At 35.5% G+C, this 27,994-nt stretch overlaps 6 protein-coding genes and 1 long non-coding RNA gene across 8 annotated transcripts; 3 read left to right on the top strand and 4 right to left on the bottom strand.

Annotated features, from left to right (window-relative positions):
- Positions 1 to 1,530: 1,530 nt before the first annotated feature.
- Positions 1,531 to 2,908, bottom strand: LOC108806993 (embryo-specific protein ATS3B). Its single transcript, XM_018579219.1, has 3 exons — positions 2,754 to 2,908; positions 2,564 to 2,674; positions 1,531 to 2,041 (listed from the first exon to the last, which is right to left on the bottom strand). The coding sequence occupies exons 1-3, from the start codon at positions 2,874 to 2,876 to the stop codon at positions 1,706 to 1,708; spliced, it is 570 nt and encodes a 189-aa protein (XP_018434721.1). The 5' UTR covers positions 2,877 to 2,908; the 3' UTR covers positions 1,531 to 1,705.
- A 248-nt stretch (positions 2,909 to 3,156) lies between these two features.
- LOC130496799 (B3 domain-containing protein REM7-like) lies at positions 3,157 to 4,729 on the top strand. Its single transcript, XM_056989274.1, has 3 exons — positions 3,157 to 3,312; positions 4,136 to 4,198; positions 4,288 to 4,729. Exons 2-3 carry the CDS (start codon positions 4,136 to 4,138, stop codon positions 4,558 to 4,560), a joined length of 336 nt encoding a protein of 111 aa, XP_056845254.1. The 5' UTR covers positions 3,157 to 3,312; the 3' UTR covers positions 4,561 to 4,729.
- Positions 4,730 to 4,911: 182 nt separating this feature from the next.
- On the bottom strand, positions 4,912 to 9,040 carry LOC130496798 (uncharacterized). Its single transcript, XM_056989273.1, has 2 exons — positions 5,431 to 9,040; positions 4,912 to 5,225 (listed from the first exon to the last, which is right to left on the bottom strand). The coding sequence occupies exon 1, from the start codon at positions 8,914 to 8,916 to the stop codon at positions 6,367 to 6,369; it is 2,550 nt and encodes an 849-aa protein (XP_056845253.1). The 5' UTR covers positions 8,917 to 9,040; the 3' UTR covers positions 4,912 to 5,225; positions 5,431 to 6,366.
- Positions 9,041 to 12,579: 3,539 nt separating this feature from the next.
- On the bottom strand, positions 12,580 to 14,206 carry LOC108806693 (embryo-specific protein ATS3). Its single transcript, XM_018578867.2, has 2 exons — positions 13,848 to 14,206; positions 12,580 to 13,235 (listed from the first exon to the last, which is right to left on the bottom strand). Exons 1-2 carry the CDS (start codon positions 14,073 to 14,075, stop codon positions 12,759 to 12,761), a joined length of 705 nt encoding a protein of 234 aa, XP_018434369.1. The 5' UTR covers positions 14,076 to 14,206; the 3' UTR covers positions 12,580 to 12,758.
- A 1,686-nt stretch (positions 14,207 to 15,892) lies between these two features.
- On the bottom strand, positions 15,893 to 17,278 carry LOC108806694 (uncharacterized). Its single transcript, XR_001942584.2, has 3 exons — positions 17,011 to 17,278; positions 16,837 to 16,890; positions 15,893 to 16,184 (listed from the first exon to the last, which is right to left on the bottom strand). It is a non-coding gene; the product is annotated as an uncharacterized LOC108806694 (long non-coding RNA).
- Positions 17,279 to 19,525: 2,247 nt separating this feature from the next.
- Positions 19,526 to 22,166, top strand: LOC108806692 (AT-hook motif nuclear-localized protein 6-like). 2 transcript variants are annotated; one of them, XM_018578864.2, is made up of 6 exons: positions 19,526 to 19,670; positions 19,792 to 20,290; positions 20,797 to 20,876; positions 20,978 to 21,106; positions 21,209 to 21,370; positions 21,559 to 22,166. In XM_018578864.2, exons 2-6 carry the CDS (start codon positions 19,831 to 19,833, stop codon positions 21,976 to 21,978), a joined length of 1,251 nt encoding a protein of 416 aa, XP_018434366.1. In that variant the 5' UTR covers positions 19,526 to 19,670; positions 19,792 to 19,830; the 3' UTR covers positions 21,979 to 22,166. The 2 variants fall into 2 exon arrangements, with proteins under 2 accessions (XP_018434366.1, XP_018434367.1); XM_018578865.2 differs by having other exon boundaries at positions 19,527 to 19,657.
- Positions 22,167 to 22,471: 305 nt separating this feature from the next.
- LOC130496113 (protein GAMETE CELL DEFECTIVE 1, mitochondrial-like) lies at positions 22,472 to 24,318 on the top strand. The gene is made up of 3 exons (XM_056987902.1): positions 22,472 to 23,314; positions 23,482 to 23,671; positions 23,836 to 24,318. The coding sequence occupies exons 1-3, from the start codon at positions 22,563 to 22,565 to the stop codon at positions 24,196 to 24,198; spliced, it is 1,305 nt and encodes a 434-aa protein (XP_056843882.1). The 5' UTR covers positions 22,472 to 22,562; the 3' UTR covers positions 24,199 to 24,318.
- The last annotated feature ends 3,676 nt before the right edge of the window (positions 24,319 to 27,994 follow it).

Raw genomic sequence — 27,994 nt, 5'->3', positions numbered from 1 at the left:
ATAAAATCTATACAGCAAATAAATATTCTTCGAATATTTCATGTTTACTTGAATTTTATTGACAAAAAAAAAGATTTCATGATTACTTGAATTTTGTTAGACAAAAAAAAGCAAGAGGAATCTAGTGCAATACTTTCCTCTTTGAAAACTAGAGTTAAAAACGCTTCAAAAACAAAATTTGCGTTTCACCACTACTCCACTATTACTGCATCCATCAAAGGTTCAAAATAGTTATGATTATAGAATAGACTAAAAATTTTTCCGTAAATCATATCAACATGTGTAACACCCCAGGATTAAACTAATAAACAAAGAAAAAAAAAGAATAGTTACGATTTTTCAAAATTCTAATTAAGTAAACTACATGTTTTCTTTTCTGAGCAAATGACTTCAGAGGAATTCTCCAAATTAGTTCTAGAAGATCAAGATTTCCCACCGCATCAACGAACAAGATATCCAAAGGGCCAAATAGGTACTTCGAGATTGCCATTAGTTTTACGATTCAATTTCTGTATCAAAAAGATATCATGGAAACATGATTATAACTCATGCTGATTATGCACAAAAAATGTGCACAAAAACTCATGTTCATCAAGTTGGTGTTGGTGTATCGTTGGCGAGACACTTTGACACGAAATGCGTAGTTGATATATGATCAGTAATAAGACAATTTCAACAAATCATCCATATTATAGTGTCACGACTAGTTTTCATTTCATATCTTGGTAAATGGAGTAAGAAAACTTTATTAAATTTAAATGAATGCAAAATTTTATTTATAAAAATATAAATAAAGTGACCTATTACTTTATATTAAATGAAACTATTTTGTAGTATCTAAATCCAAAAAATAACTCTACTTATCTTAAATTTTTTGTTTCATGAATTTATTGGATGTTTTTTTCAAATAATTGTTGAAGATAAAAAAAAAATTATTAAAATATAAGATCAAATATTTTATATTATTTTGCTACAAGATTAATCATTATATTGTTTGGAAATACATTTAGTAGCATAACGTTGCTTCCAATTATCCTTAATGAAATTCTAATATTTTTATTAGGTATCAGTGACATTTAATGTAAACCAATCTTAGTTTTAATGATTTATGCTAGGTTTAACACTATAATAAATGGTATTTTTAATTTAAAAACTTGCAAAGAAAATTTAAGATGATTCTATTTTAATTAAAGAGATATCCATTTTTCCGACAAGCTGGTGATCAGTAAATTTAAAAATTACATGACTAAAAGAGAAGTAATTTAAAAACAACATGACTAAAAGAGAAGTAGTGTTTGGTTTGTATGAATTCAAAAGCTTGGAATTTTTTAATTGAAGAGATAAAGATGTATTATACTCTATTTTGCTACTAATAAAAGACAAAATATGCATCCCATCATAAAAAGAACTAATCTTATATGTTTTTACATGATTAATTATTTTTAACCATGGAATATGTTCAGGTTTCAATTTTGGTTTTGTAATGAGACAACAAGATCTCTCACCTGGTTTGAAACCAAATCTCAAAAACAACTTGTAAATGAATACGTTACGTTAATAATAATCTACACACTTGGTAAATTAGCAAGTAGTAACTTCATCATAAGATTACACAGATCTCAGGGACATCTCTTGACCCAATTTTTTCAACAACAGTACACACATTTATTCAGCATAAGTCCTAAATATATTCACACAAACCAGCTTACAAAAGCAATGTCAAACCGACGACAACAAACCCCATGAGCACGAGCACGACCCTTCCGAGACCAGTGGCTACGACACTAGAACCCGAGGCGCTGTTGCAGTAATTGAAACCATACCATATGTTCTCAGGGACAAGCGTGTTATACGGGAAGGCGACGGGTTTGGAGCCATGGGTAGATATCTTAACGCTATCAGGGATCCAGCCATCGGGACCAGACCTGTAGAGATAGACGTAGCATATCTGGTAAGTGCATGGTCCGTTTATCTGGAACGTGTCGGATGAACATTGCTCGAAAGTCTTTGTAGCTGGATCGTCAAGCCTTGGTGCGTATATCTGTTTCAACAGAATCAAAGCGGGGATTATGGTATAAAACAATAGTTTCCACCAAAACCATTTCATCTATGCCAAAGATGTGTCTTTTCATCTCAAATACAAATATGTCTGAAGAACAGAACCAAAGATAAAACCGTAGATACTGAAAAGACATAGATTCCTTGGTTACCAGTGACAATGTTAGGCGTATTATATAGCGAACAAGCATCAAAGAAGTGACATGGCCATGCTAGAAATCAAATACCATATAACTAGCATCTATTTCAAGCAAACAAAACCAAGAAAACTGGACATTTTTTTACAGGACTACTAGTAAAACAGATACAACAATTGATACAGACACTAGTTTCAACCAAATTAAAACTTTTTTATCTATACCAAAGATATGTGTTATTTTCCATCTCAAACTTAAATGTATGAAAATAAACCGTTTATTTTGATGGAACATTCAAAATGCAACCCTAAACCCTAATTCAAAATTACCAAATCAAAAATCAAAATTCAAAATAGGGGAAATCGAACCTGGTTTCCGTATGCATCGCCGAAAGCGAGGCTGATTTGATCGCGAGTGTACCTCGACGACGAACAGCTCGTCGAGATGATCACTGTGTACGAACAACTAGTCCTCAATTTCTGCAAATCCATACAAAAAGAAAACCATATCAAACCTCAGTTCACAAAGAGGGAGAGAGAGAGAGAGAGGAGAGCGAACCTGGATGAGGCTGACATTGAAAGACTCAGCGGCGTGAGGAGTCTCCAAGAGTTTGGATTCGGTCACTGAGACGGTGATTGACAAGACGAAGATGAGATGAGTGAAGAGACGTGTTGACACCATTTTCTTTTCTTTTGCTTCTCGAAATCGCTCGGGACATCATCTCCTATACCCACCCAGCTATATCTCTAATCTCCGTAAGACATGAAAACAAAACAAAAATGAAAAGTTAAATAAAAAGCCGAAAATTACATTTAACCCTAGAAAATTTGAAGTATTTACCGGTTGTACCTACCTTAACCGAAGGAATAACCGAATTGAGTTGGACCACGAACCAATCCCTAATTTCGATCCGAAATTAAAACCTAACCGTCCAAAAACCGAATTGTACCAATTTCCTTTCTCCATTTCCCAAACCATCCCCCCGATTCTCCCCCATTTTCCCTTTTCTTCCATTTTCCCTTCGGCGACACAACCGAGGGAGACCACCAGCGACGGCCAATCCCACCAAAGAGGAGACCAGCGACGGCCAATCCCACCGATAGCGACACAACTGAAAGTATGTCTTACTCGTCGGTTCTGTTTCTCCATCGATCAAGTTTACCTCGGATGGAGAAAACGTCATCTTTGTTTAAGGTTGCTTATGGTTTTTTAGATGGCAATCCCATGGCAACACCACCAAATGGTTAATTAAGTAGCTTAGGGTTTTTTAGATTCGGTCCATCGATGGAGTGACGGCTTTGCTTAGCGTATTTGATTGATTGAGTTCATGAATTAGCTCTGTTGATCGAGTTCATGATGCTAGTTTTGGTTATATCGAGTTCATGATGCTTGATTGAGAATTTTATGCTAGCTCAGTCAATGGAGTTCATGATGCTTGATTGAGTTCATTTGGTAGTTTTCGGTTATAGCAAATGGTCAAATAAAACTGAAAATTGAGAATTTTATGCTAGCTCAGTCGATGGAGTTCATGATGCTTGATTGAGTTCATTTGCTAGTTCTCGGTTATAGCAAATGGTCAAATAAAACTGAAAATTGAGAATTTTATGGTAGCTCAGTCGATGGAGTTCATGATGCTTGATTGAGTTCATTTGCTAGTTTTCGGTTATAGCAAATGGTCAAATTAAACTGAAAATTGAGAATTTTATGGTAGCTCATTCGATGGAGTTCATGATGCTTGATTGAGTTCATTTGCTAGTTTTCTTTTATAGCAAATGGTCGAATTAAACTGAAAATGATATAGATTTGGTCTGTGACTTTAGCAAGTTCCTTGACATGCAAAATGATTTGTCTAACTTTGTCTAGCTTTTGTTTCTTGATTGATTTGGTCCGTGATTTGTCTAACTTAGTTGATTTGTCTAACTTTTGTTTCTTGTTTGCAGATGGCGCAACCGCAAGAACTTCATTTCTTCCAACCTTTGCTTCCTGGATTCCAGACTTACTTGGTAAACACACTTTCTCTATTGCCTTTTCTTGATTGCAAGAACCTGATTTCTTCCTTGTTTGTGTAACTTACCTCAAATCTTGATTGCAGACAATACCCATTGTATTTTTCTCCAAGCACATCCAAGGGAAGACGAATGGGAACACATGGACACTAACATCCGACGCTACGGATCAAACATGGCAAGTGATACAAGAAGAGAGGCGACTCACCCGAGGTTGGAAGGAGTTCGCTGAGGCACATGACCTTCGAATAGGAGACATTGTCATCTTCAAACTCGAAGGTTCCATGGTCTTTCACGTCACTCCCTTTGGTCCGAGCTGCTGTGACATCCAGTACACATCTATGTTGGTTGTGACTTGATCTTAAGAGCACAATGTCTTGTGCTTTGAACTTATTTTGTGTGTCTTTTATATGTTTGCTTTTGGTACTTTGAACTTGTTATTTTGATTTGATGGTACTTTGAACTTGTTATTTTGGTTTGATGTTGCAAACTTTTAGTTAATCATTTTCATGTCAATTAGTTTCGACTTTAGCAAGTTCGTATATAGAGTTTCGAATTTTAATTAATCAATTTCACGTCCTGAATCATGATATAGATTTGGTCTGTGACTTTTAGTTAATCATTTTCGACTTTTAGTTAATCATTTTCTTGATTTTGGTTTGATGTTGCAAACTTGTTATTTTCGTATAATGTCACAAGACACACGCATAGAGAAGTAAACCACAAAACACATAAACATTAGATAGATAGTTTAAGTCATAAGACACACACATAGAGAAAGAAAGTAGCAACATAGATCAAAGTACCATCATACGACGTAGAACAACAACAACAACATCCCCAAGAACAACTTAGAACAACAACAACTTAGAGCAACAAGATGGGATCATGGACGGTGAAGTTGGTAAAGCTGAGACTTGAGGCGATCAATCTCCTCAGCCATCTCTTCGACACGGTGTACTAACTTTGTAACTTCGTCCTGAATCGCGAACACCCACGGCGTACGAAAGTGGAGACCATTATTCTGCACAAGTTTTATCACAAGTTATACAAGTTTCTCAGGTTTTCCAGTTTAACAAGTTTTACAAGTTTTACCAGTTTTCCAGTTTTCCAGTTTTCCAGTTTTCCAGTTTTCCAGTTTTCCAGTTTTCCAGTTTTCCAGTTTTCCTAGTTTTCCTAGTTTTCCTAGTTATACAAGCTTTACCAGTTTTGCACGACATGAAAATTACCTCAAAGTTTTTGCAGGTGAAGTACCTCCTTCCAGGTTGCGTATCAAAATCATTGGGAAACTTGTTACAGGGAGATACCTCAGGAATGATACCTCCACCACACGGGCACTTGGTCGGGACGCCGTACTCCGCATCAGCCACGAAACCAAGCATGTCGTTGTGTCTCTTCAAGGCCTTCATGTGACTGTACTCCTCTTCGGGATGAGTCATGCTTCAGTTCTTACTGTCAGAGAGAAATGGGAGAAACCGAAAGAGATCGAGAGAGAGGAATGAGGGATGGAGTGGGGGAGTGGAGAGAGAGAGATGGATCGATGGGATCAATAAAGAGATGGAGTGGAGACAGAGAGATGGGACGTGACATAGAGAAAAATAATGAAAATAGTTAAAATAATTAAAATAATTATTTTCCCTCATATGTTTTGGCGCCAATGTAATTTCATTTCCCTCCCCGAAATTTGTTCTTAGTTTTACATAAGATACTAGTTTTACGAGATTTGCTCATAGTTGTACTTTCTGTGGTTTATAATTTATTCAGTGTTACCAATGCTTTCAGTTTGGTTTTCTTGTTTTACTTTCGATTTTAGTACTTGAACATGATATTTATCTTGTTTACTGCACAAATATTTGGGAAACAAACATTATCTGATAATCTCTTTTGTGACATGTTCTTCATTCACAAAGTGTGAGTGAAACTATAAGGCTTATTATGGAGATAGTAAGAGTTTTCATAATTTTTGAAAAACGTTTTGAAAAAAATATGTTTAATTGAATTATTAGTTAGACTAGAGTAATCATAATAGTAAATGTCATAATAATAATAATGTCACACTCGAAACACAATGCAGTTTTACAAAGAAGATAAAATAGTTTTCCAGAGTTTTCCAAAAACATACAAATAACCATTTCCAAATAACAGCCAATTGAAACCAATCGTGGTTAGGCCGTGTTCTGCTCTGAAGTGCTTGAACCATTTCCAAATAACAGCCAATTGAAACCAAAATTTTGCCTAGGCCGCTTTTTGTTTTGTGTCCTCCTACGGCGTTCTCCACCAGATGGAAGTCTATTAACTCTTTTCCTTCCCTTACGCTTGATAGGATCCGGAGGTATGATCTTCAGCTCCCTGATGTGATCCGGGACTTCCCATACAGACATGTCTGGCACAGCATAAATTGTCCTCCAATACGCCAATGACCACAGTTCCGTCCAATAGTATTTTGAGCACAACTCATGATATACTATGTTGATATCACGGCTCCTACCACCCCCACTATCCACCTGATTAGTGTAATAGATGTAAGCAGCCAGTCCGTGCAGACAAGGAATCTTTTCATAATCCCACACCTTGCAAGTACAAGTTTTGGCAATCAAGTTCGTCAAAAACATCTTCCCATTACTATCCTTTACCTCGTACTCTAGCTCATAACTATTAAGCTCCCGCACAGGTAGCGTTCGCGCAAGAACCCATAGATCGTGCAAGTAGTTCTCAACCAGAGGCACTAGCTTGGTACCCAATGATTGTGAAACAGCATCCTTCCGACGTTGATTAAACCAATCAGAGAATGTCCTAATGATACAATCCAGCATTGGTATCAAGGCCCACCTCCTTGCCTCTCTAAACACTTTGTTCATTGATTCCACGCTGTTGCTTGTGTCCAAGTTGTACCTGTCACGGGGGAAAAAAACCCTTGCCCATTTGTCTTTTTCAGTTTTCTCCTCCACATACGTGTAAGCTGAAGGGAACCTTAGCTTAAATTTTTCGTAAGCAGCATTGAAATCAGCCATTGTATACATCTTTCCCAGCTCCATGAATCTATGCCCGACTACATCTTTGTTGACGTTAGAAGCATGCCCTTTAACATTTTCCTTCAAATGCCATAAACAATGACCATGGTGAGCCTGAGGGTACACGTTTGCTATGGCAAATATCAGACTTGCATTTCTATCACTCATGAAAACCAGTTCAGAAGAGTCTGGTATAACGCTTCTAAGCATCTCAAAAAACCAGGTCCAACTAGCATGATTCTCTCCATCAAGTACAGCAAACGCAAGTGGATAGCAATGACGGTTAGGATCTTGAGCTTTGGCAAAAATTAGAACACCCCCATATCCGTTCTTCAGCCATGTTGCATCGACAACAATCACTTTTCTCATAACTGCAAACCCTTCAATGCAAGCTCCCAACGCTATGAAGAGGTACTTGAATTTACCTGAGTCATCCAATTTCACACTAGTTTTTGTTCCCGTGTTCATTTGCTCTAACATGTACAAATAGCTATACATCATCCTGTAGCTATCTTCCGGACTACCACGTGTATCACAAGAAGCCAAATTCTTTCCACGCAATGCTGTGGAGTAGGATATCATGACACCAAGTTTGGACTTAACCAGAGCCTTAATATCTTTTGGAGTTGGAGTTTGCACATCTCCTGGGAATTCCTCATTCAAAAAACTTGCCACTACTTCTGCTGACGCTCTTCTCTTGTCGTTGCTGTCACTTTGTTGTGTCCGCGAGCATGTATGCATCTTCGTGTAGCTTTTTATTGAGAAAATTTCCGTCCCACCAATCCCTGAAGCTCGTATTACCCATTTGCAGTCAGCTTGCGAACATGTTATCACCAATCGATTTCGATCAGACTTTTTAGTGACATAACGATAACATTCACTATATGCAGCTCTATCCACCATCTCCTGAATTGCCTTCTTACTTGGAAATTCGTCATGTTTATTGAGACTCAAACCATCGGCCCATTCCTCTATACAACTACTCCGTACTATTGCAGGTGGCTCTTCAACATACTTATCGGCGGTTGGATGTACGGTTTCATTCTCCGCAGCCGTATCAGTCTCCGCAGCCGTATCAGTCTCCGCAGCCGTTTCATTCTCCGCAGCCGTATCAGTCTCCGCAGCCGTATCAGTCTCCGCAGCCGTATCAGTCTCCGCAGCCGTTTCATTCTCTGCAGCCGTATCATTCTCCATACCAGTATCAGTCTCCGCAGCCGTATTAGTCTCCATACCAGTGTCAGTCTCCTTACCAGTACCAGTCTCCATAGCACGCACCTCGTTATTCTCTTGGTTCTCACCAACGTACAATGTAATTGCATTAGGTCCAACTTCATGTTCCAATAGCTGCAAATCGTTGTAGTTCATACCAACAGAACGTTTACCCGCTATCGAAAGTCTATCTTGTGGTCTCGGTCCCGACCTTTCACTACTCTCCACAACCAAAAGACATCTTTGGTTCTCTTTATCGACACTTCCGAGGTAAACATAAAGATCGTCATCATCAGCAATAGTTACAGCTTTCTGGCAACGTCTCACCATCGGAATGTAGCTCAATTTCAGTTTTTCCTTACTTTCATCCAACCCAAGCTTCTTATACATCTTTTCTTGTAACATTGACAACGTCACATCCTCCACTGATGCCTTCACAGATATACCATACATGCAGTCTTCATATGTAAAATGTACGAATACGTTATTGGTCATTGTATCCTGCCAAAAATATCGCACAAGATCAACACAGTTATACCAGTTGTTCGAGTTTTCCTAGTTATTCCACTTTTCCCAGTTTTCCAACAATAATCCAAAACACTAAGGTTTCGAATCGCATCTATCAACGTTTAATTCAACCACTACAAGAAAACATGCATTTTGCCACCCCCAGAAGAATCACAAAATAGTCACAAATATGGTATTAGGGACTATATTGCAACTACAAAAAGTAGTCACTAAAATTTGGTCGCAAATTGTTTTAGTCACAAAACAGTCTTTCATTTACAACTATGTTATCACTCTATTCATGGAGGTATATTAGTGACTGTTTAGATACAAATTTTATGACTATTTACCTAGCGACTAATTTGTCACCGTATTGGAAAAAGAAAACAAAAAAAAAAGAAATTTATTTATAATGAAACAAATAAAATACAAAAACATAATATATATATAATATAGATACACATATATTATACATATCTACTTCCTCTTGCATTCCGATGATGACTCCGGCTATCACCACCAGCACTCCGTTGACGTCTCTGAATCTTCATCTTCGGTGAGTCTTCATCTTCGATAAGTCTCCATCTCCGGCGAGTCTCCATCTTTGGTGGATCTTGGATAGAAAAGCAGAACGTGACGGCAGAGGGCTTCACCAAAGTAGCAGCGGTCGAGAGCTTCGCCGGTGTCGCAGCCGTTGACAGTTTCGCCGGAGTCCCGACGGCAGAGAGCGACACCAGAGACGCAGTGGCAGACAGTTTCACCGAAGACACAGCGACGTTGACGAGAGCTTCTCAGTAGCTTTGACGTGATGCTTTTTTTCTAAAAACGTTCCTAAAAAGACCTACACGAGGTGAAACAACTGTGAAGTGTTTGTTGATTCTTGATTCATACCCACAAATGAAGAATAAAGAAAAAAAATTGATTATTTGAAGCTAAAGGAAGAAGGTACAGATAATTATGTCTGAGCGAGATAGAGACGAAGAAAGAAGAAAGAGATGACGCGAAAGGAAGAAACACAAATTTAACAAATCTGAACCACTAGATTATTTCTATCAACGGCCAAGATAGTAATCCATCAGCTGATGGATTGACCAATAGAAAATGAGAAGATCTTATTGATTACATTTACTTTTGTTTTTATTTAAATCGAAGTCTTGTATAGAAAAGAGGCTTGTCTTAATCGTATATGCAAAAAGATAGATATTTAAATAAAAACTGTGCTGCTTTGGGATATAAGTACTTAGCGATTTGGGGTATAGCTTAAGGTTTTGTGTTATATGGTTTGAAGTACAGGTCTTTAGGGTTTGGGGTGTGTTTAAAAATTGGATTAAATTTTAAAACTAAGTTTAGATTTATTGTTAAAGCATATATATTTTCACTTATAAAGAGTAAACACTCTATGAGGTAAATCATTTTTTTTTTAATTTACTAAAACATTTAAAATCATTCCCTGAAAAAAAAACCAACAAACACATTAACATTTAAAGTTTTATGTCTAACATGTTGAAAATATATCTTTAACTTTTTTACCAAAATGAATGTTGAAAGATATAAGAAATTTAGACTTATTCAATAGATTGTTTATCTGTAGTAATTATAGTATACTTAGAAGCAAAAATTAACATACTAATTATTATGACATACAAAATTAGTGAGAAATTTTAAGAATAGTTATCATACTGTGCCACTAAATGATAAGTCATATAAGAACCATAATCCCTAGTTTTTTTTCGAATAAACCATAATCCCTAGTTCTTTTTCGAATATTTCCAACGTTTTTACATGTTAGCAAACAAATACATAGCACAGTTTAAGTGTTATGCCATCACAAATCAGAATTATCTGAAAAATAAATTTTATGAGCCTGGTAGTAGTGATTCGTTGTCTATATTCGTTCATATATATTTGAAACATCATAACCTGGTGTACTTATGTATTGTTGAGTTTTGGGGAAGATTTCAATAGGAGTTAATAAAAAGTAACAATTGAGTTGCAAATTTGGGACTACCTTTACAATTAAACTCCCATTGAAAATGGTGTCTTAACTTCGTCACACTATGATACTATTTTGTGACTGATTATCAAAAGTCACTCATACGTCTCAATTTTGTCGTTTATTTGTGACTACTTTCTAACAAGCGGTGTAGTAGTAAATTTGTGACTAATTTGCCTTTCATTTTAGGGTAGTCATTAAAGAGTCACGTTGTGGTAGCAAGTTAGTCACAAATAATTGTGACAAAAAAAATGGTCACAAATAGTAGTAGCAAATTAACAGTTTTCTTGTAGTGAACCACATTAATGCATTTTATACCAAATCGCTATACTAATTGACCCATCAACTAAACAATGCCGTTGTGCATTGCTCCTAGCTCGATTCCAAATACATGCATTTCTCAAGAGAAGTTGGGGGTCCTGAGTTTACCTGCAATACCCAACTCTATTTGCGCCGATGGAATGCTAGACCTCCGGAAACACTTTGAAAATGGAGGAGGAGGAGAGAAACTGCGGCGACAGAGCCGGATGGAGCCCCGATGGGGGAGCTGCGGGGAGGTAGAGGAGACGGGAGACCCACCACGGAGCTTCGGTTTTTTTTTAATTTAGCTTTTCTCAATTAATTTTTTTTTTATAAAACCATTAACCAAACTTCCCAAACCAACGATTTCCAATCACAAACCCAACCCAATCACATTACAATTTTCGGTTTTCATTCAACAAACCAAGGTCAGTTTAGTCTTTCCACAATTCATTAAAGAGGTATGGGTATAGATGATTTTAGTGGGTATAGGAGATTGAGTGATGAGGAAGATGGGCAAAGGAGATGATGTCCCTCGCTCGGAGAGAGACGAAGAAGGTAAGGGAAAGTGAAACAGTAATCAACGAACCGAACCGGATTAGACCGGGTGAAGTTAAAACTAATTCAATTTCGGTTTGGAACCCCGGTAACGCTCGGTCGCTCGCATTATCACGAGCCAGCCACGTCTCATGTCACGATGATGTGTGTTAGGTTAGGTAGATTGAGAAAATTGTAATTAATAATTACTTTTCTTTTCTTGTAAGAAATTGATTGGAGGAGATTACACAAATATCTATATGTATTTATTGTTTTACGCTCTCCGACACTGCTTCTCTAGAAGATCACGCACACGTATGCACTACATGTGATGTGACGACGTGGTCTTCTCTTTTGGGGTTATGAATTGATTGTGTGATGTGTACATAAAACAACAAACAAAATTATGAATGCGTCTTCGTGCTAATCGCTGGTTTAAAACGTTAAACCGACAATTATTTAACATCGTTTGGTTTACGGCAGTTCATTTATGTGTTATCATTTTTTTCCTTTCTTATGTTCTTCTATGTTATCGTTATGTTCTTGAACTCGAGAGTCTTCAGTTCATCGTCTCTTTCAATTGCGGTTGGCTTGATTGTATTCATCTGAAAATATATAAATCTTCAGTCTAGGCTTTGGAGGCAACAACACTCTTAGATCTGGTGGTTAACCATTTAGGTTCTTAGTTAAGATTAACTCTTGATACAAACGTTATATCACATGTCGAATCTCAATACCATTTTTTAACTGTTTTTTTTTAGGATACTAGTTGTTTAGTTGTGTTATATATTTACATAATACAAGATTCAACTAGAAGGGAATTAACTATAAATCACATGCAAAAACACCAGTGCATGTTTCATTTATATTGATTACTAGTACTTCATGACTCGATACATTAACTAATCAAAGGTCTCCAGGATCTCCAATTACTACAAACAAAAAACAAAAGTCATTACACCATAATTATTAGTCATTAAAGCAACTCTTAACTAGAAACTCAAACCACCATAGCCGCTAACGCAATCAGAATCGCAGCAGACGCAACAACCAAACTCTCACCACCTCCACGTCCAGAGGCAGCAGATGGTGGTGGATGGGGTGGTGCATGGGGTGGTGCTGGTGGTGGGATAGAAGGTTTGTCGGGAGGAGAATGAGGTGGGTGGGGCGGTGGGACTGTGGGTTTAAACGGAGGAGGTTTATCCGGCGAAGGTGGTGGCAAACCGGTGTTGTTGCAATAGTTGTGGCCGTACCAAGTGTTCTCAGGGACGTTTTTGTTGAAATCGAATTTCACGGATTTGGAACCTTCCTCGTAGATCTCCACGGTCTCTGGGATCCAACCGTCGGGACCGGAACGGTAGATGTAGAGAGAGCAGATAGTGTCTAGACACTGACCTTTGACTTGGAATGTGTCTGATGAACATTTCTCGAAACCTCCTCCACCACTTAACGGTTCGTCTAGTCTCGGTGCGACCACCTTATATGTAAAAAACGTTACACACATGTGAGAGAGTATAAGTAAAAATGCACACGTGCAGCCATGTAGCTCGAACTTACAAAAGTGTGCAGTTCCGTCTCCTTTCGTTTTTTATGTTAGTATAGAGTATATAGACTATATCACAGTATTAGAAATTCGGTTTTAAATCAATTATACCTAATTTTCAAAAGAAAACAAGCAATATACTATGACTAGATTTTAATACTATGGGTTTAGTTCAGAACTGATTTCATATTTATTGTATATTATATTTCATAACATTGGTTATTGTGTATTCGATTTCTAAAATAATATTACAATTCAATTTATAGTAAACTTTAAAGTTTAAAGGGTGATGAACTTGAGTGTATCAGGTTCATAATCCAGCTTTGTCATGCTCTTTAGTACGATATTACCAAATTAAGTCCCATTTCTGTTCGAATGGATTTGGATTATCCGAGGATTTAACAAGCTTATTACATGCACCCATGGCATCAAACAAGATGGAATATATATCAAGGTTTTGAAATTAATGCAAACACACAACAAGGTTATAGAACAGAGCCAACACAAACAAAAGAAAAAAATAAGCTGAGTTTGTTGTAATCAAACCTTGTTACCGTCGGCGTCACCCAAAGCGAGAGTGATCTGATCCCTTGACAAATCAGGAGAGAAACAGCTCGTGGTGACAATCACGGTGTAAGGGCAGCTTTCTTCTTCATCATGAACAACAGATGAGATTAATAATGGCTGATCAGAGATAGAGAGAATGGGACTAGTGAAGGAGAGCGCAAGGAGGAGGAGGATGGATGAGAGAGAGAAAAGCTCCATGGTCTTCATCAGAGAGATGAGTGTTAAAAGAGGACTTAAGAAGTTGTGTTATATAAAGGACACTGGTGTAACCTTCTTGAGTACACTTGGCACACAATACAACCACACTAACAAACAAGCCTAGAGTAAAAAAAAAAATCCTCAGAAAAAGTGGTATGTGTTGGTGGACTAGTTCAGCATCACGAATAGTTCAAGTGTTGGTATAAATATCTTGAGAATATAACAGAATTCTAATACATATTGTTTCGAACAAAAAACAAGATATTATTCATTTTTAAATTTCAAAAATATAATACATTATATATAGGGGGAATATAACTAAATATTTTCTATTACACCAACTCTCCGTCATTTGTAAGGTCATCATGTTCTTTGGGTGAGCTTCTCTCCCGTTCACTGTAGCCATTTTTCGTTAGATTATATATATTTTGCACCTACTAGTCTATTAATGATTGTGGACTCTAAAAACTAATATTCATGAATTTTCTTGTTCTATACTTTTGGTAAAATCTTCTAAACTAATATAAGTGAAACTGATCGTCGTAATGTCGTCTCCACATTGGCCAAAAGATAGCAGAGACGAATATGTAATTAAACCGTACAAATGGATCCACTTTCTTTTCTTGTTACAGTCATCAAAGTGTCACGAGTCTTACGCTATCATAAAACCTAACCCCAAAATCAAATTCTACTTCTATCTACCTACTACGTCCCTCAGTTTCTGTCATAGTACAATCTTATTAAATTAAGGAATCGCTCTACGTGCGAAAATGTGAGCCTCTTGGTCCATTTTCACAAAGACAATTGGTCCATTTTCACTTCCCACCTACCTAACTAACTACATATTTACATGTATATATTCAAAAATATACAGACTATCATCATCTAACATCTAAATATATAGTTTTCAACGCATACTCATTTACTTTCGAAGATAATATAACCAATGGGAACTCCAAACATAGAACAACTTTCTTGACTACTCCATGAAATAAATAATAACAAAACTTAACTAACCAACTTATTATTCTCTCTATAAAAATCTTAAATTTACAGTGTAGTCGTAACTTTACTGGAGCTAAAAACATCCAAAAAATCTTATGAATAAATTAATAAAGATACATATAACCCAACAACAACAAAATCAATGAAATCACTTTCTCTATGCATAAATCTAAACAAGTATAAAATATAGACATAGGATTACGTTTGTATAAACATGATTATAACATCTTCAAGGTGAAGATTAAGCGATGATTAGGCTTCATGTAACTTCGTGTGAATTGAAATTCCGGCTTGAATCCAGGCTCTTGTTCAAATGATACCATCAATGGTGTCAGATATTTGTTGTGTTGGAAGTTGGAACCCAAATTTTGTAAGCTTTTGGGTTGTGTAGAATTTTGGACTACCGTGAAGAGAAATGTGGATTAAATGTCTTATTACACTATAAATTAAAAGTTTTTTTACTTAAATAAAATCAAGATTAAAAAATTTCACATAACTAACAATAAGAAAACTCTTGTAAAGTTGTAATATATACACAATAATAGGCTTATTTGCCAAATAACGAAAAAAAAGAAATTAGATTTTGAGAGTGAGAGTAGAGAGAGATAGGAAGAGAAAAAAAGGAGAGAGGGTGGAGTTTTGGTTATTTAGTGAATTATAGTTTTGTTGGTCTAGTGAGCCTAAGAGCATCATTATTGGTTGTATGTTAATCATGTGTCCTTAAGTTATTTTATTGTTATTTTGTCCTAAGGATTTTGCTAAGGACATTACTTACAAAATAGATTATTGGTGAGACCCTTTTTGTTTCTTAAGTTAAATAATTATCAGAAGAAGAAGATGCCATTTACTCTTGCTTAAAATGTGAAGAGTGAACAACAACATATCAAATTTGATAATTAATCAAGAAACCTAATGTATGCACAACGTAAATGAAGCAAATGGAATCCTTTACAAAGTTGTCGAGCTTCTTCCAATGATCTCCACAGCCACATAACCACTGCCTCTTCCAATGATTTTCTCAACCTCCACACGAGAATCTTTAAGATTGATCCCCATGGATTTAAGAATTTTTGCAGCGATTACCGTCTCTTCTCCAATCAGTCCCAAAAGTATCTGTTCAGTGCCAACAAAGTAATGGTAATAAGTAATTTGTTCTAACATGGCAAAGATCATAACTCATAAAAACCAACTAAGCTACAAGGCAATCGATAGGCCAATACACAAGCATCTTATTCCAAAATCAATACAAGTAAATGAAGAGTATCCCGATTCCTAAAACTCATAATGAAACCACCAAAAGTTCACACAGAAGAAAGACAAGAGCTTTCTTCAATGAAACGCAAAACAGAAACAGAAAAAAAAATCAAAGCTTTATTAATTTTGAGTGATCACGTTTCATATAAGAGAAACCCACAAAGAAAGAAGGAAACTTTCGAGGTTGACAGACTAGGTTGTGACAGCATTATAAACTTGTGTTTAGTGTTTGAGATACACACACACACACACTAAAACAAGACTCCTTCTTTTATCATAAAGATTTGAAAACGGAAGCTATAGAACTTGTTTAGTGTGTGAGATACTCGTAGAACTTGTCACATTCAAATTCGTTTGGATTACAAGAACAAGTTGAAGAGCACACACACACAATAATCAAGACATCTTTTATAATATATGTATATCAAAAGGAAAGCTATTTTCGTGGAGCTTAATCAAACAAAGTTGCAAAAAAAATCCAATTTTAAGAAAAGTGATCGTCTTTACTTACATGGGCAAATGTTTGTCCTCAGCGAGGATGGCATTGTTCAACTTGATGTCTTATCTGTCACGATTACAAATGATAACTAACATTAGAAATCCAAAAAAAAGGAACAAGCTTTACGCAAACGATGCAGATCCGAACAAAGAAAGAAGAGATAGGATCTGAGGAGGTTTCACTTACTTGTTGAGAAAGTCTTGGTCGATGACGGCAGAGACGTCGAGAAGTGGGTTTCCCATTCCCAAGAGGATCCCACTGAATTCAGAAGAGGAAGCCATAGATGATGATGATGCTGCTGTGAGGAGAAAGAGATTGAGATCTGGTAATAGAGAGGAGGGAGACGAGACGATTAGAGGACGGAAATGGAAGCGAAAGAGGAGATGGAAGCGAAGGAGGAAGCGAAGGAGGAGATGGCACGTGGCTGCTAAGAGACGTCTGTTGTGTCCCTTAATTAACAAATGTTTGCTTCGTATTTTAGCCTTTTTGATTTATTTTAAATGCTTTAATTACTAACATATCTATCTACCATACCCCAATAATGATGCTCTAATATCCCTACAATAATCTCTTATCAAGGTTCAATAACTCATGGAAAAGAAGTGAGAGAGGCCGGAACGAGTTTAGACTTGGACTTTGACTTGAGCTTAGATTTTGGTCTTGTTGGCTTTAGCCCACAAAAATATGTATTTTCTAAGTCTTTATATTATTGTTTATATATTATTTTTGTTTAGTTACCTATTAATATCTGTTCTGCAGGAGATCTCAATCCCATACATGATGCTAATGGCTTTACCTAGCTCTTTTTTTTGTTTGTTTTCTTTCCAGAAAAGGAAACTTTAGAGTTGTGTATCCAACTTAGATACATCTAAACTTTAGAGAAAAGATCTCCAATAACTGGACTTTAGGCCCATCCAACTTAGATAATTGCATTAAGATTCAGATGGTGTTCTCTACTTGTATGGACCACTTGGCCTCACTAGCTTTGGGCTTGTAACATTAGTTCTCTTCTGCTTTTGAATAGAATATTTTTTAGCAAAAAAAAAAACTTTAGAGTTGTGCAGTATGTGTACTTTTTCATGAGTTTCTATAATAAACCTTTCATTATCACCTTTGAGTCTAGAGGGAAAATGTTAGATTCACACATTTGTCAATTTATCTTCCTGCTGTGGTTTCCTTTGGCTATTCTACCTTTTGAGAAATCAATGGATTTTAGCCTGTTAGAGAATGTGCGTGAGAATGAAAGTCACTCTAGCAGCTAAACAAGACTATACAAGAAAGGTGGATTCATGGATTTTCAAAGCTATGCATTTACGTTCTGGAGTTAGTAGCATCATTATCTTGCATGGCAATGGCATCAATCTTAGCCTGCAGTGCGAGACATCATTTAAGTAATGTGTGGACATAAAGATCAGCAAAGAGAACATTTCAAAAATGGGTTTATATGTTGGTTTAAGACTTACGTTTGAAGAGCGTTTCCTTTGCTTGCAGTGATGTTCTTAAACAAAATGCCTAATGCAGTAAACTCTGTTTTAACGCATGTGGGAGGATAAAAACTTTGGACTTGTAGATATCTGGAGATTAGTTATACCTTGAAGATGTTGAGACCTTGTCTGTAGTAAAACATTCAGACAACAGAACGGGTTGACCTTTTTTATAAAGACAAGTCTTTGTAATGAAAAGAATCTTTGTCCGAAAGTTTGAGCGTGTCTTGTTTCTCAAAAAAAAAGTTTGCGTGTGTCTTACGCGAAGGAGGATAGTTTCCAGCAGATTCGAACAGAGCTCGTTTACTACAGTTTGGCGCGGATGTGGACGACGGTTGATCAGTAATCACACGTTTGTTTGTTTTTTTCAAAAAAAAATTGGTTCTTTAGTTTTAAAATTACACAAAGTAGACTCTATGTTTTAATAAAATGTTTCTCCCATCAATAAATCTTTTCGTATTTCCTAGATTCCTGATTTTTAGTAAACTTTATTCTTTAGTTTTAAATTACACAAAGTAGACCCTATGTTTTAATAAAATGTTTCTCCCATCAATCAAATTTTCGTATACCTTAGATTCCTAAATTTTGGTAAATTTTTAGTAAAGTTTGTTCTTTAGTTTTAAAATTACACAAAGTAGACCCTAAATATTTCTCACACCAATCAATTTTTTTTTTGTATTCATTAGATTCCTGATTTTTAGTAAACTTTATTCGTTACTCTATGCTATAACGTTGAATTTCGAATATATAAATCGGAAAATGAAAAAGGTGAAAGTTGATTTATGAATAAAAATTTAGAAATCAAAAGAGGGAAAACGCAAACAATTATACGAAAATTTAAGAGCACTCTTTGACTGTACCTTTTTTTTGTCAATGGCTGTACCTAATATTGGATTGGAACAAGTGCATGAGTGAATCTAAAGATATGGATTATCTTGATAATTATTTTGGTCAAAGTGATTAACTTGAAAAAGACAAAGAGATTGTCAGAGACTCAAGAGATGGTATTCTTTTTCTCTACCTTTTTTCTCTTTTTGAATTTTCACTTTATTTTTTTCCATAGTTTTATATATTTAACTATATACAATTGAGTTTCCAAGATGGACGTTATCTTTCCCTAACTATTATATTAATTTCAAAATTAATTAATGTTTAATATTAAATGATACAACTGGCAACATAATATTTTATATATTTTCTGAATGTTCCCATTTTATTTTTTAGGTTCCATTTTTCTTTGCCAAAACCCAAAAATTCAGTCCTCTCCAGGAGGAAGTTATCTTCTTTCTCTAATTAAGAAAATTGGGGGATATTCATTTGAAATTTTTGGGGAAAATTTACAATTTCGGGTGAGATTGAGAGGTTAATCTCCACTCACTTTTGCATTTTTTCTGCTACAGTGTTGTTTTCTGATGTTGAAAAGTAATCTTAGAACTGTTAGCAAGTTTTTGATCTTTGATCCATTTGAGCTGTTTCAATGCAGAATCTATCGTTTGATTTTTGGGGATTGTGGCTGTAAAAAATGGAGGAGAAAGGTGGTATCAGTCCAAGTGGGGTCATCACAGTCAAGGGAGATGAAGAAGCTTTGGCATCAAGAACAGAGTTTCAACAAAACCCTAGCTTTCTTCAGTCCGTGGGACCTACGACTGTCGTGTCTCCTTCCCCTCCTCCGCCTCCACCTCCAACCACCGTGATTCCTTGCTCAGCTGCCGCAGCTCCACCGCCGTTGATCTCCAGCGCAGGGTCAGATCTGACGAAGAGGAAGAGAGGAAGGCCGAGGAAATACGCTCCAGATGGAACTCTGAACCCTAGTTATTTGAGACCAACAACACTCTCTCCAACTCCAATCTCATCTTCCATTCAATTCTCTGGAGATTACAATTATCATTCTAACTGGAAACGAGGAAAAGCTCAGCAGAAGCAGCAGCAACATGTTAATTTCATCAATAAATCTCACAAGTTTGAGTATGAGAACAGCCCAGGTAAAACTTTGCAATCTCTTTTTTTGTGTGTGTGTGTTGCATAGTTTTCAGTGAGATAGATCTGATGTGATCTGGTTTATTATCTGTTGATGTGATTTTAATGTGGATTTTTGAGATGTTGGGAAGTGGGACCAACAGAACTGGATTTTGCTGTGTACTTTTTTGTCTGAATAAGTTATACAAACAGACCAGTCAGAGACAGAGACAACAGAATCTGATGATGCTGGCCGTACAAAACAGAAAAATAAAAAGTAGAGAATAATATTCTGTCTTTTTATCTTTAGAAGATAAAAGAGTGTTTAGTTGTGTTTAATTGTTAAGTTGTTATCGCATAATCTCTAAGATATTTCATTAGCTTTGTTAAATCTGTTTTATTTATGTTTTTGAAAGTTTGAAACACTGATTTTTATGGATGATCAAGTTAGTTTGCTGATGATTAGAGTTTTTTAATTGCCTGATTGGTCAAAGTCAATACCATCTTATAAATTCTGTTTTATCTATTGCAGCTCCTCCTCCTCCTCCTGGACTCTCATGCTATGTGGGTGCAAATTTTACAACACATCAGTTTACTGTCAATGCTGGTGAGGTAATAAATTCCACAAAATAGTTTTTTTTTTCTCTGTCTTTCTTGTAGTCAAAGCTCTGATAACGGACTTTGTTTTGAGAATATTGTTTTCTTTTAATCAGGATGTAACGATGAAAGTTATGCCGTATTCGCAAGGATCTCGAGCTATCTGCATTCTTTCTGCAACTGGTTCCATCTCCAATGTCACACTTCGTCAATCTACCACTTCAGGTGGCACTCTTACATACGAGGTAAACCTAATGAACATGGAATCAAATTTCTCTATTTTCTTGATTCTTTGATTGTTTTTTTTTACAGTTCTTGAAACTATGTATTCTTTTTTCTTGGCTTAGGGTCTATTTGAGATACTTTCGCTATCTGGTTCTTTTATCCCTACTGAAAACAGAGGAACTAAAGGTCGGTCTGGCGGTATGAGCATTTCTTTAGCCGGACCAAATGGCAAAATCATCGGCGGTGGCCTTGCCGGTATGCTCATTGCAGCCAGTCCTGTCCAGGTAACACAATCTTGATCTTTTTTTTTTGAAAAAGAAATAAGAAAACATATCTACAGTTTCAAAGTATAGCTTAGGCTTTTACTTCTATGTAATCTCCTCTTTCATTTTAATGATATTAACATATTTTAGCAAAAAGAAAAATAGATTAGTTGCAGAAATTTCCTAAGAAGTATTATAACTTGTGACAGGTGATAATGGGAAGTTTCACTGTGATGCCTCAAGCAGAACATACGCAGAAGAAGAAACCTCAAATCATTGAGGCTTCTCCTCTTCCACAACGCCCACAACAACCTCCTACTTTCACCATGACCACCGTGAATTCCACTTCTACGGTGGTGGCCTCCGTAGAGGAGCCAAAACAACAAACCTACGGTGGTGGTATAATGAGACCAATGGCTCAAATGCCTTCTTCTTTCCACAAAGATAACTCATCTATGAACAATTTCACAACGGCTTATCATGGATACGGGAATATGAACACTAGTACTAACAAAGAAGAAGCTGACTTCGATAATGGTGGTGATGATGATTCCTGCGATACTAGGAGCCTATCTAATAATGGTCGAGCCATTCTCGGATTTTCTTGTGCAAAAAGTAAGGAACCTTAATGGGCAAAAATGATTTAGCTATTCTTTGCTTTGCTTTTTTTAGAGTGTTGTTTTAGATGTGGGCTTCTTTTTTCATGTGTGTTTTCTAGGGTATTTTTTTGTGATCGGTTTAGCTTCATTATGCTGAAATCATCGATTAAACTATGTTTTATGATCGAGGTTAAGATTTACTTTTTTGAGAATTTAAGATGCACTATTTTTGCATATGACATGGTTCTATAACTTTAATCTCAAAAATCTTTTCTAGTGATTCTTATGAAGTCAATATATAGCGCAATTCCAAAAATCTCTACATAATTTTCTTTCAGACAACATAAAGACAAAATCTATTAAAGGTTCAATGTTGTATACAAAATGAAGAGGAGTAGAAAAACTATAGACAACTATCTTGGTTATATTTGCAATAACTAAGGAAATAGAGGGGCTAAATCATGAATATAAAACAACTGATATGTCCCCTTATCCTAAAACCCTTAAACCCTTGTGGCCTCCGCTGATCTCGGGATCTTCGACTCTCCTTCTTCCTCGGGGACTTTTTTTTTTTTACTTTGTTTGACCTTTGGTTAGGTTCAACTGATCTTTATATGTATAACCTCAGTAAGTTAATATCTTGCCTATCCTCGGTCTCTCTTAACCCTAGCACGAGAGCGTCTAGGTTCTTGCGTCAGAACGCTCCAAGAATCATTCAATCTTATAGAAACCGAGCATTCTCCGGGAGCTCAGGGTTCGATGGATTCGGAGACGACGACAACGGTTGGGACATCCCAACGGGAGAAGACTCGTCAGGTGGTGGCACAGGATCCGATGGTCTTGGTTGGGACAACAAGTCAATGTGGTCGACTGGTTTCACCACAGAACACTTCGATGGTGTCTCCGTTGGACGCAAGAAAGACACGAACCCTTCTTCCTCCGACAACACCGGTTCTGACTCAGGTGACGTGATGAGCAAGTTGGGACCGAGAGAAGTGGCTATGGTTAACGAGATGAACGAGTACGATGACTTGCTAAAAGAGATTGACCAAGATAACAAAGAGAGCAGGGCTTTTGTCGATGGGATCAAAAATAGGATGATGGAGATTAGCGTGTTGCTGAAGCAAGTGAGAGAGCCTGGAGCTAGAGGGTCTTATCTTAAGGACTCTGAGAAGACTGAGATGTATAGGTTGCATAAAGAGAATCCTGAGGTGTATACCGTTGAGAGGCTTGCTAAGGATTATAGGATCATGAGGCAGCGTGTTCACGCCATTCTTTTTCTTAAAGAAGATGAAGAAGAAGAGGAGAGAAAGCTTGGTCGTCCCTTGGATGATTCTGTTGAGCGTTTGCTTGATGAGTACCCTGAGTAAGTTCTTAACATGCCAAACAATTTTTTTTAATCCCCCAAGTAGTTTAGTTTTTTTTTTCATTTTTTATTTATCATAGATTATTGGTGTTCTAGTAACATTGTTAGTGAAAGATGTAGATACAATTATTTGGGGATAGGTTGCTGATATATATACCTCATTGTAGGTTCTTTGTTTCGCATGACCGGGAGTTTCATGTGGCCTCACTCAAGTACAAGCCCGGCTTCAAGGTCATGCCAGAAGGATGGGAGGGTACAACCAAGGATATAGATGAAGTCCATTATGAGATCTCAAAGAAAGAAGATGACATGCTTTATGAAGAATTCGTGCAGAGGTTTGAATTCAACAAAATGAAAGTAAGTCCTATCTTTTGGCCCATTGAATATTTTTGCATTAACTTAGCCAAACCATACTGCATTATAGTTCTATTGATAAAAGTTGTTACACGTTCTTTAATCATTTTTTTCTCATTGGTGATGGTAAAATATGCGTTCTCTTCTGGTCTCTTTCATTAAACCAGTGGAGAGGAGAAGTGAAGTGCCACAAGTACAGCAGACGACGTTCAACAGATGGGTGGAAAATCACGATTGAGAAATTGGGTCCTAGAGGAAAACGTGGAGCCGGAGGTGGCTGGAAGTTTGTGAGTCTTCCAGATGGATCAAGCCGGCCGCTCAACGAGATGGAGAAGGTTTACGTTAAGCGAGAAACCCCGCGTCGTCGCCGCAAGATCCTGGCAGTTTCCAAAGGAACTATATCAAAAGCCTGCAAAGCAAAGAAGTATATTACAAAAAGAATAGAGAAGTATCCTTGCAAAAAACGAAGGCCTAATTACTTCTTTAAGATATGGAAAAAGAATGTGCCACCACAGAATAGAAAAGGTTAATAAACATTTTTTAAAAAATTTAGAGATCTATACCTATATATATATTTTACTTCTTAAAATTTTGGGAATTAAAGCCAAAATTTCATAGGGTTGTACTGGCCTTGAAAAGGTCACAAGAAGATAATAATGATGATGAAAAGGCGAATAGATGATTTGAGAGAATGGTTTTGGCGTTTTTGGAGTCTTTCCTACCTTTACAACCTTCACCAACACACTTCTAGTCTGTTGTATATAGAAGTTTACTTAAATACTAGTGGAATTCACCATTGTCAACTCCTAAGAGCCAAGAGCCGCGATTAGCTCAGCCGGACAATTTTAAAAGTTAGAAACATTTTAGAACAAATATAAATAAAAATGTATGTTGACGATATTGAAACAATAAAACATCTATGTTTAGAGAAAACTTAGGAACTAATGCAAATGTTTCATTAGATTTTTGTCTAGGACCTACTATGGATGAGTGAGGAGGCGATGGCAAAGATGTCATCTTCTCTCCACAATGACGATTCAGCTATGAACAATTTCACAACGACCTTTCACGGGTACGAGAATATCAAAACGTAGATGAATATGACATATTTGCTTGCATTTCTAATCTATTTAGAAACTGAATTAAATCTAACATTTGCTTACAATTGTGACAACCAACAGAATACAGGAACACAATCATAAATAAACAAAAAAAAAGAAATACGTATGAGGTATGGCATATTGGCTTAAATCTATTTAGGATTGGAGTAAATCTAAAACAAAAAGAAAAAATCAGTTGCTAACATTCGTCTTCACCTATCCTCAGGTTGCAAGTATACTCTTTGTCCCTTTCTCTGTGTTGCTCTAAGCTTGTTTATTAGATAGTCACTAGATGTCCGATCTTCATTTTGTTTCAGCGCTCGACCGTTTGATCTTAACTAGAGAATCGCTAGATATGTTTAACCTTAGTAGAATCATTCCTCGTCTATCCACCGCTCCAAGATTCTTTCAACATCTACGTTCACTTTATAAAATAAAATAAAACAATCCATAATACTCCCTCCATTTCTTAAAGATTGTCGTTGTGACATTTTTCACACAGATTAAGAAAGTTGTTGAAATATATGTAAGTTGTAATTAATTATATCTCTTTGACCAATAGTATTTTAGATAAATAAAATTATTTATAAAATCAATGCAGTTTACAATTAATTTTCAGCTGAAAGTTAGTATAATTTACATTGAAATTGTAAAGTGACACTCTTTGTGTAACAATAAAATAAGCTCAGAGTGATACTTATTACTCCCTCTGTTTCATTATAAGTGTCGTTTTAGACTTGTGCACACGGATTAAGAAAGCATTTAATTTTGCATATTTTCAATATAAAAACATCATTACCGATACAATTCAACCAATAGAAAAATAAAATGGAGAATAAAGTTAATAAATTTTGCATTGAAACTCTAAAACGACACTTATTTTGCAACGAAAAAAATTCTCTAAAACGTCACTTAATATGAAACGGAGAGAGTATGAAACAGAGGGAGTATTAAAAGATGATGTCTCCTGGAATGGCCGCAGCAGAATCTGTACCCACTCGCTGTTCTCTATTGTTGTCTCCTCAACGTTATCCCAATCCCACGTTCTCGTTTTAAAGAAGTTTGTGTTTAGTTTTTATCAAACATTAATTGTTTATGTACTATTCATATTTTTGATCCCTACCTTTTAATTGGTTACTGCTATTTGTAAAAAAATCAAGATTTTATATAGTTCCAGCGTTATATACTGTATATCCCAGTGATTTTCATTTTGGTCGGAGAAAATCCATCTAATAAGACTTTTCTGATATATGTCGCGACGTTAGTCCAAGACAATTGATCATTCATGATTCATGTCTATGTCTACTGTTTTAGAATCCTCTACAATAATTGTAGTGCGCATCGAACTTCAATTATACGTACACAATTTTTTGAGAAATTACAGATATACGTACACATTACACATAAAGAGGGTGTACTATATAAGATAGTTTCTGCATATTTAATGTTGCATTATGTTTAAGAAAAAACTAGATCTTGACCCGCGCTTTAGAAGCGCGGAATATTTTATGATGAAAAATTTTATTAATAACTTAACAAATATTTTTGTAATTTTTAAAGAGTGTATTTAAAATATTTTTGCATTTGAATTAGTGTTTTTAAATCCAACCCGATTGTGATTATACCGGTTATTCCGAAGACCTGACAATTCAATTTAGATTTTAAAAATATTCATATTAAAAATCACAAAAATCCGAGACTAACCGATTGAACTGATGGATGACCGATATGTAATCTGATTTGATTTAAATTGTAATAATTTCATAATTTGTAATCTTATAATCCAAATTTTAAAGTTCATTATTTTGCAATTTATGAATTATGACGTTTCTACAAAATTTTAAAGAGAAAATGATAGATATAAAATAACAAAATTTAATAACTAAGATTAGTTACTAAAAATATTAGTTATTTTATAAAAATATATTGTTTGGAAACATTGATAGTAGTATAAAAATATATTGTTTGGAAACATTGATAGTAGTATAAAAATATATTGTTTGGAAACATTGATAGTATTATAAAGAAATAAGTATATTGTTTGGAAACATGAATAGTAGTATAAAGAAAGGAATATTAGTGATTTAATGTAGGTTTAACTATAAAGTATAAAAGTGTATTTAATTTAAAAACTTACAAAATAAATGTTAGGTCCAACGGAATGTTTCTGTTTTAATAAGATAGATGGCTTTACACATTTGAGGGATTTTACATATGATCACACAATCAAATTTTTTTAGCCATACAGACTGTTTTGGTAAATTTCCTTTATTTTCTTCATGATCTACAACTTCTAATTATTAAACAGTTTCGAGTTGTACTTGGACCAGAACATCTTGCAGTAATTTAAAATTTAAACCAGATCAAAATCTTTTGGACCAGTCAGTCTTGCAAAACCATCTCCAATATCCTTATCTTGATAAGGTATATAAAGCAATTATAATGACAGATTTATGAAACTAGTTTAAGTGGAAGAAAACATTATACATTGAAATATCTTTCATCACACAATGAAGATCATTGAAATGTCTTCGTCAATTGCAAGTACATGTCTCAGTAGACCCAAAACTATTCTAGCTTTTTTCTTCTGAATCATTTCTATCGGCATGGGGCGGTATGGCTCTTTGTGCATTTGGATTCAACCCATCCTTTACGATCCCTTTTGTACCTGCATCTCATTACTAGCTGTCGTACTTTAATTATATCAATTTAAAGGTACAATAAAATTTCTTTTATCAGATATAAATCCATTAAAAGTTGATAAGGGATGGTTTCTACGACAATATGAACTAGATCTTGATCCGCGCTTTGGAAGCGCGGAATATTTTATGATGAAAATTTTCACTAATAAGTTAATAAATATTTTGTTAATTTTTAAAGAGTGTGTATTTAAAATATTTTTGCATTTAAATTAGTGTTTTTAAATTCAACCCGATTGTGATTACACCGGTTAATCCGGAGATCTAACAGTTCAATTTAGGTTTTTAAAATATTCATATTAAAAAAATTACTACCCGAGACTAACCGATCGAACTGATGGATGACCGATATGTAATATAATTTGATTTAAATTATAATTTTTTCATTATTTGTAATCTTATAATCCAAATTTTAAAGTTTATTATTTTACAATTTATGAAATTATGACGTTTCTACAAAATTTTAAAAAGAAAATGATAGATATAAAATAACTAAGATTAATTATTGTATTGTTTGGAAACATTGA

This window comes from Raphanus sativus, chromosome 6 (genome assembly GCF_000801105.2).
Source record: "Raphanus sativus cultivar WK10039 chromosome 6, ASM80110v3, whole genome shotgun sequence".
Lineage (NCBI taxonomy): Eukaryota > Viridiplantae > Streptophyta > Magnoliopsida > Brassicales > Brassicaceae > Raphanus > Raphanus sativus.
This window is presented reverse-complemented; position numbering and strand designations above follow the sequence as displayed.